The sequence below is a fragment of the Hypanus sabinus genome, chromosome 18, assembly GCF_030144855.1.
Source record: "Hypanus sabinus isolate sHypSab1 chromosome 18, sHypSab1.hap1, whole genome shotgun sequence".
NCBI lineage: Eukaryota > Metazoa > Chordata > Chondrichthyes > Myliobatiformes > Dasyatidae > Hypanus > Hypanus sabinus.
The window spans coordinates 13,865,451-13,881,961 of NC_082723.1; the positions used below are offsets into that span (position 1 = coordinate 13,865,451).

The 16,511-nt window shown below is 42.6% G+C and overlaps 1 protein-coding gene across 1 annotated transcript in view; it reads right to left on the bottom strand.

Annotated features, from left to right (window-relative positions):
* Nucleotides 1-16,511, bottom strand: part of kcnt1b (potassium sodium-activated channel subfamily T member 1b) — a 488,428-nt gene that overhangs the window by 146,452 nt on the left and 325,465 nt on the right. The window contains exon 11 of the mRNA XM_059993689.1: nt 1,395-1,575. Within this exon, the coding sequence (XP_059849672.1) occupies nt 1,395-1,575 (181 nt within the window). The remainder of the gene's footprint in view (nt 1-1,394; nt 1,576-16,511) is intronic.

A 16,511-nucleotide genomic window follows, 5' to 3' on the forward strand; every position in this document is an offset into this window, starting at 1 on the left:
AGACCCTTCATCAGGACTTGGGACTTTTTAAGAGTTACAGACTAGTGTGTTATTTTCAGGGAAGTCTGAAGTGATCTTCTAACAAGCAACCAGATCACTGCCATGTATTATCCTTGCCTTTGCCAAACAACTCTTAGTGTGTAATGCACACAACTGAATGTATTGGCACCCTTTCCAAGTTTCAGTGGAATTCTGGGTAATTGAGCTTCCAGTTGCATTGCTCCTCACCAAGAATGTACAATGCCTTGTAAAAGCATTCATCCCCCAAACACTTGTTCACATAAATGAATATTTCAATCAAGGATACTGATCAATTTAACTGAGAATTTTTACTTAGGGATCACATGCTTGTTTCTTCACAGCAGAGCCCCAAAAAACAGGGAAAATTGTAAAGTATGATTAACTAAAAATTCAAAAACTGAAATGCCAGCAGTTCAAAAGTATTCATCCCTCTTTGCTCAGTACTTAGTTGAACCACCTCTCACAGCTGTTACAGCCAGTAGTCTTTTTGGATAAGTCTCTATTAGCTTTACACAACATGATGGAGCAAGATTTACCCATTTCCTCCTTGGAAACTTGCTCAAGCTATATCAGGTTAGTTGGGGAGCAGTAGTGGACAGCAATATATATGTCTTGCCAGAGATGTTCAATCTGAGTGGGCCACTCAAAGTACATTACTTTTCTACATTTGAAACCACTCAGTGGTTGCTCTAGCAGTGTGCTTTGGGACATTGTTCTACTAAAAGGCAAACTTCCTGAACAGTTTAATCTTTCTGGTAGAGGCTTGCAGGTTTTTATCCAAGATTTGTACTTAGCAGCATTCATCTTCCCATCAATCCTGACCAGATTTCCAGTTCCTGTTGCTGAAAAGCTTCCCTATAGAATGATGCTACCTCCACCATACTCTACAGTAGGGTTAGTGTTACCTGGTTGATGCACAGTATTAGATTTATCCAACATGTACTGCTTAATGTTGAGGCCAAAAAGACCTTCTTCTGTGTCTTTACAGTACCTTCTAAGTGACACTTTGCCAAGTTTTTACAGGCAAGGACATATTCTTTTACCCATACTTTTACAAGGCACTGTACCTCATCAATTCCCTACACTTCATGTTCCCAATCTAACTTATTTGTTTTTGGAAACTTCCTGCTGAGATATTGAAGTTGACTGGGAGCTTGTTCTCAGCAGGAGAAAGATACAATATTGAGATTGCCATTAATGAAACTAGGATGGAACATTGCTTCACTTTTCTTAAACGATGCCTGAAAGGTTGTTTTCATGAAAGTAGTTTGCTACTCATCCTGCAGAAAACTCTCAAATTAATCACTGATATGATCAGTAAAATAAGTAGTAGCAAATACATAAACAATCAAGTAGCTAGACTAGCAACATACCTGCAGAGGCAATACTACCAAAGCCACACATATCATTATGACAACAAGGAGCTGTGAAGGCCAAATATGAGGTGTCACATCACCAAATCCAACTGTAGAGAAGGTGACAATGCAGAAGTAAAGGGAATTGAAGAATGAGAGATTGTCTCCTGCTCTCTCCAAATGCTGGATTCCACACGCTCTAGAATATCAATGGAATTGTTACAGGTTAGCATCTTGACTATACAACATTTTAATTTTCTGATGAGAATAACAGCAAAGCTTAAACGAAGGAAAGTTTACAATCTCGTAAATAGCCATGTAAAATAAAATTGTAAAACTGGAAGCTGTTATAAGACTCAAGTGATTTCCCAGATGCTGGAAACCCAGAGTAACACTTACAAAACCCTGGTAGAATTCAGCAAGTCAAACAGCATCTATGGAAAGGAATAAACATTTGACATTTCAGGCTGAGACCCTTCAATGAGACTGGAAAGGAAGGGGCAAGAAGCCTCTATTGCCACAATGAGGCCACCCTCAGGTTGGAGGAACAACACCTCATATTCCATCTGGGTAGCCTCCAACCTGATGGCATGAACTTCAATTCTAGACAACCCCTTTTCTTTTCCTTACCTGCCTATCACCTACCCCGATGTCCCTCCTCTTTCCCTTTCTCCCTTCTACCAGATTCCTTCTCCTTCAGTGTTTTACTTTTTCTACCTATCACCTCCCAGCTTCTCACTTTATCCCGCCTCCACCCACCTGGCTTCACCTATCACCTTGTTCCTTTTCCTTCCCCTCCACCCATCTTCTTATTCTGGTCTCTTTCCCCATTCCTTTCCAGCTGCTACAAGAGATGTCCTATACCAATACAGGTAGTACAACAGAGTTTTCACTCTCAGACCCAGCAATGAATTCAGTGCATGCTTTAAAACTAATATACAGACATTCCCCGATTTACAAATTTTTGCTATAATATCAGTTAACTCTATAGCTCTGATATCCTTGATTCATGAATCCATTTCTTGATTTCATAAATTGTCTGGCACTGACTGTTTACCATATCAAAACACCCATGGTTTACTTCTTGAAAAATGAAAACTTGCTTAATGTTATATTTTTCACAAATGCATGCCTATTGTAAAACGAGGTACTTGCCTTCTTGTTTCACTCATAAAACAGTTATTAAGGTCTATTTGTACTTTTAGGAGCTTGTAAACATTTAATAGTGTGATGATTAACAGGCTCCCTTGCCTTGAAAAATTATTTTTACACCCATGGTGTACAGACTCTCACAAAAAGTTGGAGAAGTTGATTTTAAAACATTGTTCCCATTTTCTTTTACCTGACTCCATTAATCCAGGCATGTTTCCAAATCTATATGTTACTAGTTGTATGCCATTTAAATATTTGTTGTTTTATACTTTCTCATTTGGATTCTGCGTATCAGTGAAGCCACTGCAATTTTATTTTCCCCAAGTACTACTGAGGCATTCTGTTCAGATACCACAGATTCCCTGCAGAGAGCACTGCACTGAAAAAGACACCAGTTTAAAGGAAATCTCTTCTGACAAATCCATAAAGCTCTGTGGGTAGCTGTCAGCAAGTTAAATGCCAAATGCCACTTTTTTACTGCTGAGTGCAAAATTTGGGACAATTTTATTGTTACTGCTTAGTGCAATGACTTTTGAGTCATTTCTTTTCTACTCCTTTGATGAGTGCAGTTATACTCATGTCCATAGGTCACCACACTGGCTATTCTGATGCACAAGATTAGACAGGGGCCCAGAAATAGGTTTACATGATGCCCAAAAACAAACAGTCTTGCAAAGATTTTACATCAATAAAATAAACCGGAGAAAGTAAACCGACAGAAGACGTGACACTGGAAGAAATCTATAAGGATAGGAATGCACACTATCAACGTCAGCACTGCAGGCAAATGACTCTCCTAGAAGTCAATACAGAAGTTACAGGGGGAGGCAGCATGGAAACTTTTGAACCACTGAGCCAGCTCCAGCTTTCAGACTGCAACCATTTTCAAAGATTCAAAGTAAATTAAGTATGTAAGCAGTAAATAACCCTGAGATTCGTCTTCCCATAGACAACCACGAAACAAAGAAAACCATGGAAGCTGTTTAAAGAAAAACATCAAACCCACAATGCACAAAAAAACAACAAATCATGTAAACTGCAAAATAAAGCAAAAAAACACTGAATATAAAGCACTGTAATGTTGAATCAGCTTTGTGGGTTTAGCGAGTGAGACAGAAAAACTGATGGTGCATAAATATATTAATCATTTATTTACAAACAGTAAAAATTCAACCAAATATTCATGTTCCTCAAGATACAGAAACTACAAAGCTGAATATTCAACAAACATACTCAGCTAAAAATGCAGAGCATACCTTCCCAATGGGTACTGTATGTGCACCGCTTGCCTTAAACAAATGCTTATAGAGCAAGCCCCTTCCATGAGCTACTATAACTGGGATATTTGAAACTGGACACCAGGTGGCTAAGCAATGGAAAAAGCAACTGCAGTTTCTAAACTAAACAATCATGATGGAAGCGACTTTTGACAGGCCAAACCAGGCCCGTTCCCACAGGACAAATACCAATCCACTAAGTCATTGAAAGAGTCCATTTTCAGTCCAGTTCAGTCAGTCCAACCCAGCGCTGTCACTCATTACCTTCAAAGCGCAGATAATGATTATTTTTATAATAATTCTACCCTAACTCATTTTATTTTCTCCATACCCATCAACTTCTCCCTAGATCAGGGGCTCACAACGTTTTTTATGCTATGGAATAATACAATTAAGCAAGGGGTCTGCGGACTCCAGGTCAGGAACCACGGCCCTAGATTATATCACTCACAATAGGGGCAAATAGGGAGGAGGGGCATTAACGGAAGTTAGAGAAGTCAATGTTCATGCCATCAGGTTGGAAGCTACCCAGCCGGTATATAAGGTGTTGTTCCTCCAACCTGAGTGTGGCTTCATCTTGACAGTAGAGGAGGCCATGGATAGATATATCAGAATGGGAATGGGACGTGGAATTAAAATGTGTGGCCACTGGGAGATCCCGCTTTCTCTGGCGGACCAAGCATAGGTGCTCAGCGAAATGGTCTCCCAGTCTGCGTCAGGTCTCACCAAAGTATAAAAGACCAGTACACTGGACGCAGTAGAACACCAGCTGACTCACAGGTGAAGTGTCGCCTCACCTGGAAGGACTGTCTGAGGCCCTGAATGGTGGTGAGGGAGGAAGTGTTAGGGCAGGTGTAGCACTTGTTCCACTTACAAGGATAAGTGCCAGGAGGGAGATCAATGGGAAGGGATGGGGGGGACGAGCGGACAAGGGAGTCGCGTAGGGAACGATCCCTGCGGAAAGCAGAAAGAGAGGGGGAGGGAAAGATGTGCTTGGTAGTGGGATCCCGTTGGAGGTGGCGGAAGTTACAGAGAATTATACATTGGACCTGGAGGCTGGTGGGATGGTAGGTGAGGACAAGGGGAACCCTATCCCAAGTAGGGTGGTGGGCGGATGGGGTGAGGGCAGATATGCAGGAAATGGGAGAGATGCGTTTGAGAGCAGAGTTGATGGTGGAAGAAGGGAAGCCCCTTTGTTTAAAAAAGGAAGACATCTCCTTCATTCTGGAATGAAAAGCCTCATCCTGAGAGCAGATGCGGTGGAGACGGAGGAATTGTGAGAAGGGGATAGCATTTTTGCAAGAGACAGGGTGGGAAGAGGAATAGTCCAGGTAGCTGTGAGAGTCTGTAGGCTTATAGTAGATACCAGCAGATAAGCCATCTCCAGAGATGGAAACAGAAAGATCAAGAAAGGGGAGGGAGGTGTCAGAAATGGACCAGGTAAATTTGAGGGCAGGGTGAAAGCTGGAGGCAAAGTTAATGAAGTCAACATGCTCAGCATGCATGCAGGAGGCAGCGCCAATGCAGTCGTCAATGTAGCGAAGGAAAAGAGGGGTACGGATACCCTTTTAGACTGGGAATATGGACTGTTCCACAAAGCCAACGAAAAGGCAGGCATAACTGGGACCCATGCAGGTGCCCATGGCTACACCCTTGGTTTGAAGGAAGTGGGAGGAGACAAAGGAGAAATTATTGAGAGTAAGAACTAATTCCGCTAGACGGAGGAGAGTGGTGGTAGAAGGGAATTGGTTAGGTCTGGAATCCAAAAAGCGAAGAGCTTTGAGACCACCCTGGTGGGGGATGGAGGTATATAGGGACTGGACGTCCATGGTGAAAATAAGGCGGTGGGGGCCAGGGAACTTAAAATCATTGAAAAAATTCAAAGCGTGAGAAGTATCCCGAACATATGTGGGAAGAGATTGAACAAGGGGGCATAAAACAGTGTCCAGGTATGTAGAAATGAGTTTGGTGGGGCAGGAGCAAGCTGAGACAATAGGTCTACCTGGACAGGCGGGTTTGTGGATCTTGGGAAGGAGGTAGAAACGGAAAGTGCGGGGTTTGGGAACTATGAGGTTGGTGGCAGTGGATGGGAGATCCCCAGAGCTGATAAGGTTGGTGATGGTATAGGAGACAATGGTCTGGTGCTCCTTAGTGGGGTCATGATCAAGGGGTAAATAAGAGGAGGTATCAGAGAGTTGTCGCTGTGCCTCGGCCAGGTAGAGGTCAGTACGCCAGACAACAATAGCTCCCCCCTTATCAGCGGGTTTTATAGTGAGGTTGGGATTGGCGTGGAGGGAGCGGAGAGCAGAGCATTAGGAAAGAGTGAGGTTGGAATTGGAACAGGGTGAGGTGAAGTCAATATGGTTGATGTCCCATCGGCAATTAGCAATAAAGAGATCCAGAGCAGGTAGAAGACCAGAACGGGGTGTCCATGAAGAGGAGGAGGGTTGAAGACGGGAGAAGGAGTCATTGGTGGGGGTTGGAGAGTCCTTGCCAAAGAAATAAGCTCGGAGATGGAGCCAGCGGAAGAAAGGTTCAGTGTCATGGCATACGCAGAACTCGCTGAGGTGTGGGCGAAGGGGGACAAAGCTGAGGCCCTTACTGAGGACAGAGCACTCTGCCTCAGAGAGTTGAAGGACAGAGGGAATAGTAAAGACCTGGCACGGATGAGCGATGGGTTCGGAGGGGGGAGAGAGGCTGGTGGTGTCAGTGGAGAGGGAAGGATTGGGGTGAGAGGGAAATGGAGCCTCTGAGGGCCCAGGGATGGGCCCTGACGATGGGATCAGAAGGAGAGGGGATGGCAGAGTGGTGGTGGGGGACGGGAAGACGGGTGTCATAATTGCAGCATGTGAAGACCCGGCCTGGAGTTCAAGGCTGGAGTCGCAGTCGGTGGTTGCGCAATCGCTTTGAAGCTGTCCATGGTCGTTGGAACCCACGTTGATGGTGCTGGAGTCCAGGCTTTCAATATGCCCTGGGTTGCTGCGACAGCCGAGATCAACGGCCAGGGCCAATCCATGGTCATTGGAACCCGCGTTGATGGTGCTGGAGTCCGGGTTTTGAAAATGCCCTGGGTTGCTGGGGCAGCCAAGATTGATGGCCGGGCCCGGGGCCGCGATACGAGGTTCATGCTCTGGGGTCTGCAGATGGAAGATCTTGCCATCCTTGCAGGACGTGATAAGGTCAAAGAAATGGCGACTGCACGCATGGATCCGACGGAGGATGAAATAATGAACAGGTCCATTGCAAACGGAGAAAAAGGTGTCCTGGAGGCGTGGAAGGGATTGTGATAGGGATGCCAGGTACCTTCTCATGGCGGAGAGTGTCGCACTCAGAGCTCGACGGGAGAAACAACAGGAGGCAGAGTCAATTAAATGTGAGTACTTGGGATCCTCAGAAGGTCCAAACTGAGAAGCTCGAAAACAGATCCTGAAGCCAACTGGAGTCAGTTGGCGGCAGAGACACGTTCCAAGGAAGGATATATGGCTGTAATAGCAGGTCTGGGTCAAAATATGATCGAAAAGTTGAAGGGCCGGGTGAATTATAGATGGGGAGCAGCGAGAAAGGATTTCACTGAACTATCAAAATATTATATATTGGGTGAGACCCAACCCAGACCGGGAGACTGTTTCGCTGAACACCTATGCTCGGTCCGCCAGAGAAAGCAGGATCTCCCAGTGGCCACATATTTTAATTCCGTGTCCCATTCCCATTCTGATATGTCTACCTATGGCCTCCTCTACTGTCAAGATGAAGCCACACTCGGGTTGGAGGAACAACACCTTATATACCAGCTGGGTAGCCTCCAACCTGATGGCATGAACATTGACTTCTCTAACTTCTGTTAATGCCCCTTCTCCCCTTCTTACCCCATCCCTGACATATTTAGTTGATTGTTTTTTTCCCTCTCTCTGTCCATCACTCTGCCTGTTCTCCATCTCCCTCTGGTGCTCCCCCTCCCCCTTTCTTTCTCCCTGGGCCTCTCGTCCCATGATCCTTTCCCTTCTCCAGCTCTGTTTCACTTTTGCTAATCACCTTTTCAGCTCTTAGCTTCATCCCACCCCCTCCGGTCTTCTCCTATCATTTCGCATTTCCCCCTGCCCCCACTACTTTCAAATCTCTTACTATCTTTCCTTTCGGTTAGTCCTGACGAAGGGTCTCGGCCCGAAACATCAACAGTGCTTCTCCTTATAGATGCTGCCCGGCCTGCTGTATTCCACCAGCATTTTGTATGTGTTGCCAGAGTAGATGAAGTCACTGCAGGGACGTGCAAACTCCACACAAGCAGCACTGGAGTTCGGGATTAAATCTGGTAGGTACCTCTGTACCACCCACAAATAGAAAGCCCCTTCCCTATCTGCTTGAGCCATTCCTGACTTTTGCAATGCAGCAGTGACCAAAGTGTTGTGTAGGACACAGTAAGAGCCAGCCTGCAAGGATCCTAAGGCAAGGTTTTTGGATGAGACAATGTCCCTGACCTCGACAGCTTTGCAGACGCTTCTGTGTGGTTGTGACTTCAGGTCTGCTGTACAAGTATAATAAGCTGGGAATCAAACCCAGTGCTTACTCAACTACATTGTAAAAATATTGTATTAAGCCATCAAATTAACAGCTGAAATTGACATATATCAGAATCATACGCAGGTTTAGTATCACTGATAGATGTGAAATTTGTAGCTTAGTGACAGCAGTACAGCACAATACCTAAAATATACAATAACTTATATTAAGAAATTATATATTATATAACATGAAATAAATATATTATATAAATATAATAATATAAATAAATAATAATATATAAAATAAATGAAATTAGTACTGAAAAAGAGAGTAAAAATAGTGAGGTGGTGTTCATGGGTTGGTTCATTGTCCGTTCAGAATTCTGATGGCAGAGGGGAAGAAGAAGGTTAACTGCAAAAGCATTGTCATACTTGAATAACATTGGTCAATCCAAACAGAAGGCTATGTTAAAAGTAACAGCTTCACCAAAGATAAAAAGACTCTGCTAAGACTTACTGAGGATCTCAATGAATACTCAAATATAATTCATATTTATAACTACACAGAGAAAATGGTAAGGCATTTTGTTCTCCTCATTTGGTTAATTGCAAACGAATCACTTGCCTGAAGAAAAGTTGCTATAAATCAACTGATTGATTATGCAAAAAAAACTATTCAGCTCATTTTGTAAAATAAATTCTACAACTTCAATTAACAATCTTTTTTCTCTCAAGCAAGCTAAATCTTCACACTGCTCTTATTTTTTGTCACATTATGATACTTAACCAGCAATAATTATACAGATTTTCTACAGTTTATCAAAAACTACAGTAAAGCTTTGTTAACAAGCTGATTATCGACTACAAGAGGAAGAAGCTGTTACCTACCAGTCTTCATTAGTGAATCAGAGGTGGAGTTATCATAGCAGTGGCATTATCATATCAGAGGATCTGTCCTGAGATCAGTGCATAAGTGCCGTCACAAAGGCGGCACAGAAGAGCCTCAACTTTCTTAGAAGTTTGCACAGGTTTGCATGTCACCAAAAACTTTGACAAACTTCTATAGATGCACAGTAGAGAACATCCTAACTGGTTGCATTACAGCCTGGTATGGAAACACCAATGCCCAGGAATGGAAATGATGACAGAAAGTGGTGGATACATCCAGTCCATCAAAGGTCTCCCCACCATTCAGCACATTTACATGGAGTGCTGCCACAAGAAAGCAGTATCAATTATCAAATCCCCTTACCATCTCGGCCATGCCCTCTTCTTGCTTCTACCATTGGACACAAGGTGCAGAAGTTACAGGTCCCTCACTGCCAGGTTCAATAATAGTTATTACACTACAACCATCAGACTTCTGAACGCGGATGTATAATTTCACTGACCGCAACTCTAAACTGATTCTGCAACATCGAGACCCTCTTTCAAGGACTCATTACAACTCACATTCTCTGTATTACTGCTTTAAAATTTGCACAATTTGTCTTTGCACATTTGTTGTTTGCTCATCTTTTATATATAATTTTTTTAGTAAATTTTATTGTTTTTTTTAATTTATCTGTAAATACCTACAAGAAAACTAATTTTAAGGTAGAAAATGGTAACATATACATACTTTGATAATAACTTTTACTTTGAACTGACTTGGTTAAAACTGGCCTAGTGGACTTGCTGGACTCATTTAATTATTTCAACTGATACTCTGTCACACTTTTAATTCACTTTCTTTAAAAGAAAGATACTTCACAGTGTTATCCAAGGGTGAGTGAAGCGTGGGAATGCCAGGGCCCTGGATTTTGATGGAATGTGGGGATACCAGGACCCCCAGGTCTTGAGGGTGATGTGGCAATCCCAGAGGCTCTGGATGTGAGGAGAATGTGTGAATCCCACAGCCCCAGGTGTTGAAGGGAATGTGGCAATCCCAGAGCCCCTGGTTGTGAAGTAGGTGTGGGAATTCCAGAGTCCTGGGGTGCTGAGGGAAGTGTGTGAATTCCAGGCTCCCCATGAGTTGAGGGAAATGTGGTATCCCAGGGCCCTGAACTGTTGAGTGAAACACGGGGATCAACACCTGCTGAGCCAGATAACAAACATCTTTCTGAACCATTGTTTAGTTGGTTATTAGTATTTCACATCTCATTGAAAAACTATCACTGTCACCTTGCAATAAGAATTTAATATAAAAACAAACTGTTGAGAGGATTCAATAGCAGTCTTTGAGAAATGTTATTGGATTTACCTGAAACAGTCCAACCGTCTCATAGAAATGTTAAACTTGCAAGCCCAATTATGGGCCATTTGAATCTGTGTAATGACAATTAGAAGAACCTACAGCCAAGACAAATCATTTAAAACGATAGAAAATTACATTAATCACTCTGAGATGGGTAGTAACTATATAATTACCATCACCTCGCTATTTCCTGTGATGTTAGTGCACTGTAATAAAAAACATCACCAGTGATATTACAGTAATTAACAGTGTCTGTTCTACAAAAGCTTTCTCAGAAGCTGAAATGATGCACATTACTTTAAAAATTGACAGAAAGATATATTCAGATAAATCTGCTGTATCTGCCTGTACTTATATTGCACCACAAACTCTTTTGTCAAAATGTTTGCATGGCTCCAGGAAACTGTGCAGTGACCTTTGTCATGCTAACACCAAAGCAGTTGTTCTGCATCAGTTCTTTCAAAGCAATAAGACTATTTGTCTTTAGTTTGGTGATACTGATTGAATGAATATTGGCCCTGCACTACAGAAAAGAGTACAGTTGACATTTTGGGTTGAGAACCTGCATCAGGACACAGTCCAGGTCTTGGCCCGAAGCATTGACTGTACTCTTTTCCATAGATGTTGCCTAGCCTGCTGAGTTCCTCCAGCATTTTGTGTGTGTTGCTTGAATTTCCAGCATCCTATAGATAGATAGGAATTCATTTATTTTTTTCTATATTTATCATGTATTGGATTGTACTGCTGACACTTACTTAACAATTTTCACAACATATGCTGGTGATATTAAACCTGATTCTGATATTAAGGACTTGTAGCCTAACGGTGTTACCAGATGAAATACAAGTGTCTTTTATGTACTGAGACGCCAAATCCAAAATATAATTAGCTGCTGCCAATGGTAAAATATGATAAGGCAGGAAACAACAGAAAAGGCATTAACACGACTAATATAATTATTGTGAATTATGGGAGGAAGGAAGGTTGTGGGAAGCAAGTAGCTTAACAAGTATCGACCATGCTTTACTAATTACACACTTTGCTTCAGAGTCATATTTCTCAGTTTAATGTAAACATTTGGATTTGCTAAGACTCACAGCCACTAAGAAAGAATGACATACGAAGAGAGCTTTGACCAGCAAACAATCTGGACTTCAGAAGTTTAAGAGGGGAGGATTTCATTCAGCTACAATGCTGAAGTAAATAAAGGCAGCAGCAGGTGGCAGCAGTGTAATTGAGCTTTGACCAGTGACCAATTCGAACATCTGAAGTTTGAGAGGACGGTATTTCATTCAGGTCCACTGCCCGGGTAGAAAAAGGCAGCAGTAGGTCAGGGTAGCATAATAGAGCTTTGACCAGTGTCCAGTCTACATTTGAGATTGATTAGCAAGAGCAAATTAAAGGAAGGCAGGGGGTAAGTGCAGTGGCCATCGTCCGAGTAGACAGAGTCAGAATGGTGGTCTTTAGTTCTTCGAGGCTTCAATCAGAGAAAGCAAAGAAAAGCTCTAGGTTAAGTTTTTTTCCCTTCCCTTCTTTATATATCATCAGCTAGGATAGTAGAGATGCCAGGAAGGACAGATGAATGCTCCTCTTGTGGGATGTAGGAAGGCAAGCAGATCCCCAGTGCCTCTGACGACTACAACTGCGAGAAGTGCATCCAGCTGCAGCTTCTAACAAAGTACATTAAGGACTTGGAGCAGAACTGGATAAACTCAAGATCATTTGAGAGGCTGAAGGGGTGATAGATAGGGCATACAGAGAGGTAGTTACACCCATGGTACAAGACACAGGAAACTGGGTGACAGTCAGGAAGGGGAAAAGGATTAAGGAGCAAGTGCACAGTACCCTGTGGTCATCTTCTTCAACAACAGGTGTATCACTTTGGATACTGTTGCGGGGTGGGGGTTGACCTAACAGAGGGAAGTCACAGTAGTTGAGTCTCTGGCATGGAGTCTGGCTCTGTAACTCCGAAGGGAAGTGGGGAGAAGAGGCATGCTATGCTGATAGGGTTTTCATTAGCAAGGGGAACAGGCAGGTTCTGTGGGCAAGAGTAAGATTTACAGGATACCAGGGCCCACAACATCTCAGATCAAGTCCTCAGCATTCTTAACTGGGAGGGTGAACAGTCAGAGGTCATGGTCCACGTAGCTATCAATGACACGAGCAGGACGAGTGATGAAGTTCTGCAGAGGGAGTTCAGGTAGTTCAGGGAGTTAGATGCTACACTAAGGGGCAGCGTGCTAGTGAGGCCAGAACTAGGAAGATTCTACAGTTTAACACGTGGCTAAGGAGTTGTTGTAGGAGGGAGGATGTAAGATATTTGGATTTTTGGGTTCTTTTCCAGGGAAGGTAGGACCTGTACAGAAGGGACAGTTTGCACTTGAATTGGAAGGGGACTAACATCTTAGCAGGAAGGTTTATTAATGCTGCATGGTGGGGTTTAAACTAGAGTTGCATAGGGTTTGGAACCAGAGTGCCGGGACAGTTAATGGAGGGGTTGTGGAGACAGATGTTGGTACGACCTCAGACAAAGTCAGGAATCAAAAGGTTGAGCATGGTACGACTAACATCCTGAGCTACGTACCATAGGAAAGGTGGATGAGTTAAAGACATAGATCAACAGCAGGAATTATAACATTGTAACCATAAGTGAGACTTGGTTGCAGGAGGGACAGGACTGTTAGCTCAATATTCCAGGGTGCCGTTGTTTTAGACGTGACAGAGAGGGAAGGATTAAAGGAAGAAGGGTGACATTACCAGTAAGGGAAAATGTCACAGCAGTACTCTATCAGGACAGATTGGAGAACTCAATTAGCAAGGCGTTATAGGTGGAACTGAGAAACAAGAAAGGTTAATGTTAATGGGGCTATATTACAGACCACCCAATAATTCTAGGGATTTAGAAGGATAAATTTCTAAAGAGATCACAGACAGCTGCAAGAAACATAAGGTTGTTATAGCAGGTGATTTTTACTTTCCACGTATTGACATACTTCACATATACTGGAAAAGGACTGGATGATATAGAGTCTGTCATATGGGATCAGGGAAGTATCCTTTAATTGGTACATAGAAGTCCAAATAAGAGAGCACGTGATACTGGATCTGCTATTAGGGAATGAGACAGGGCGGGTGACAGAAGTTTGTGGGGGGGGGGGGGAACACTTTGCATCTAGTGACCACAATGCCATTAGATTCAAAATAAATATGCAAAAGAGATAGATCCGGTAAGTGGGTTGAGATTCTAAAAGTAGGAACAAATAAGGTGCTTGTGGAGTACAAGAAATGCAAGAGAACATTTAAGAAAGAAATCAGGAAGGTTAAAAGAAGGCATGAAGTTGCTCTAGCAGATATGGGATTCTACAGGTATGTTAAGAGCAAAAGGATTGCTAAGGACAAAATTTGGTCCTTTTGGGAGACCAGAATGATAATCCATAGGTGGAGCCAAAACAAATGGGGTAGATCTTAAATGCATTCTTTGCATCTGTATTTACTCAAACACAAACACACATACAGAGTCTAGAGAAGTGAGACAAAGCGGCATCAACCCTGTACGGGTTACAGAGGAAGGGGTGTTTACTACCTTGAGGCAAATCAGGATGGATAAATCCCTAGGGCCTGACAAGGTGATCCCTTGGACCCTATGGGAGGCAAGTGCAGAAATTGTTGGGGCTCTAGCAGAGATATTTAAAACATCCTCTCCTCGGTGATAAGAGGATTGGAGGATAGCCAAAGTTGTTCCACCGTTAACAAAAAGGCTCTAAACAGAAAACAGGAAATTATAGGCTGGTGAGCCTGATATCAGTTGTGGGAAAGTTATTGGAAGGTATTGTAAGGGATTGGATATATAAATATTTGGATAGACATGGACTGATTAAGAATAGCTGGCATGACTTAGTTCATCGTAGGTCATGTTTAACCAATCTTATAGAGTTCTTTGAGGAAGTTACGAGGAAATTGGATAAAGGCAAGGCAGTGGATGTTGTCTACATAGACTTTAGTAAGGCATTTGACAAGGTCCTGCATGGGAGCTGGTCAAGAAGGTTCAGTTGCTCAGCATTCAGGATGAGATAGTAAATTGGATTAGATATTAGCTTTATGGGAGAAGCCAGAGAGTGGTTTTAGAGGGCTGCTGCTCTGACTAGAGGCCAATGACTAGTGGTGTGCCACAGGGATCAATGCCGGGTCTTTTGTTGTTTGTCATCTATATCAATGATCTGGATGATAGTGTGGTTAACTGGATCAGCAAATTTGCAGGTAACACAAAACTGGAAGTGTAATGGACAGTGAGAAAGTCGTCACAGCTTGCAGAGGAATCATCATCAGCAAGAAAGCTGGGCTTAAAATGGCAGATACAATTTAATGCACAGTGAAATTTTGCACTTTGGTAGAACTAACCAGGGTAGGTCTTACACAGTGAACAGTAGGGCACTGAAGAGTGTGGTAGAACAAAGGGATCTGGGCATACAGGTGCATAATTCATTGAAAAAGGTGTCACAGGTAGATAGGGTCGTAAAGAAAGCTATTGGCTTATTGGCCTTCATAAATCAATGTATTAACTACAGGAGATAGGATGTTGAAGTTGTATAAGATGTTGGTGGGGCCTAATTTGGAGCATTGTGTGCAGTTTTGGTTATCTATCTGCAGGAAAGATGTAAACAAGTTTGAAAAAGTATAGAGGAAATTTACAAGGATATTACTGGGTCTGGAGGACCTGAGTTATAAGAAAAGATTGATTAGGTTAGGACTGCATTCTTTAGAACATAGAAGGCTGAGAGGAGATTTGATTGAGATATACAAAATTATGAGGGGTACAGGTAAGATAAATGTAAGCAGGTCTTTTCCACTGAGGCTGGGTGGGACTACAACCAGTGGTCATGGCTTGAGGGGGAAAGGCGACAAGTTTAAGGGGAACATGAGGGAAAACTTCTTCATTTAGAGGGTTGTGAGAATGTGGAATGAACTGCCAGCACAAGTGGTCCATGCAAGCCCAATTTAAATGTTTGAGAGAAGTACATGAGGCTAGTAGGGATATAGTCCTGGTGCAGGCCATTTGGAGTAGGCAATCTTAATGGTTTTGGCATGGACTAGACAGGCCAAAGGGCCTGTTTCTGTGTTGTACTTCTCTATGGCTCTAATGGCTGGTTTGGGGGCAGAGGTTGGATGTGGTGGATTTCCGTTAGGATGATTTGCACTGAAAGTGAGAACTTAACAATTAATTACAAAATATAGGTGTGTATACGGTAGATCTCATTTGCTGAGTATTTTCTGCTGTCAGAGAGCCTCACCAACTTAGGAGCACATATTGGGTGGAGATACACCTTCCATTTATTATACTCACAGCTCCAAAATGGGGTGGAAGGAAGGTTTCTTTTCAGCAGTAAACTCATCCCACAAAACTATGGAATGTTTAACAAGAGGTCCATTAATACCTTGATATCTTATTGCATTGGTGAGAATGTGGAGTGGCGGAGGTAAATAGCAAAATTACATGGGTTAATTTAAGGGAAAGCTAACTGTGAGAGAGAAACAAGGGAAATAATAGGCTGAGGTTCGGAGTAGGAGGAGGATAAGATAGACTCATGACCTTGCATCTACCAATAATATAGTTTACCTGCAGTGCTCTTTCTCTGTAGTTATACTTTATTTTGTATTTTTCTGCCTTGTTCTACCTTAACAATGATTTGATCTATATGAACAGTATGCACAACAAGCTTTTCATTCTATTTTAGTATGTGTGACAATAATAAACCAATTCCAATAAAGCAACACTGATTCAGTTTACTCTGACCTCTTAAACCCAACTCCAACCCAAAATAATTCTCTACTACTCCAATTTTTTTTCCTGGACCCTCTCCCCAAACTCAATTATCAAATGTGCCTCCAAGTATTTCAGTTGAACATCTTCCCTGTGAACTACTCCAGCTCTCAGTCTCCCTCTGCTGCCTCAGAAATCACCGTATACACATTA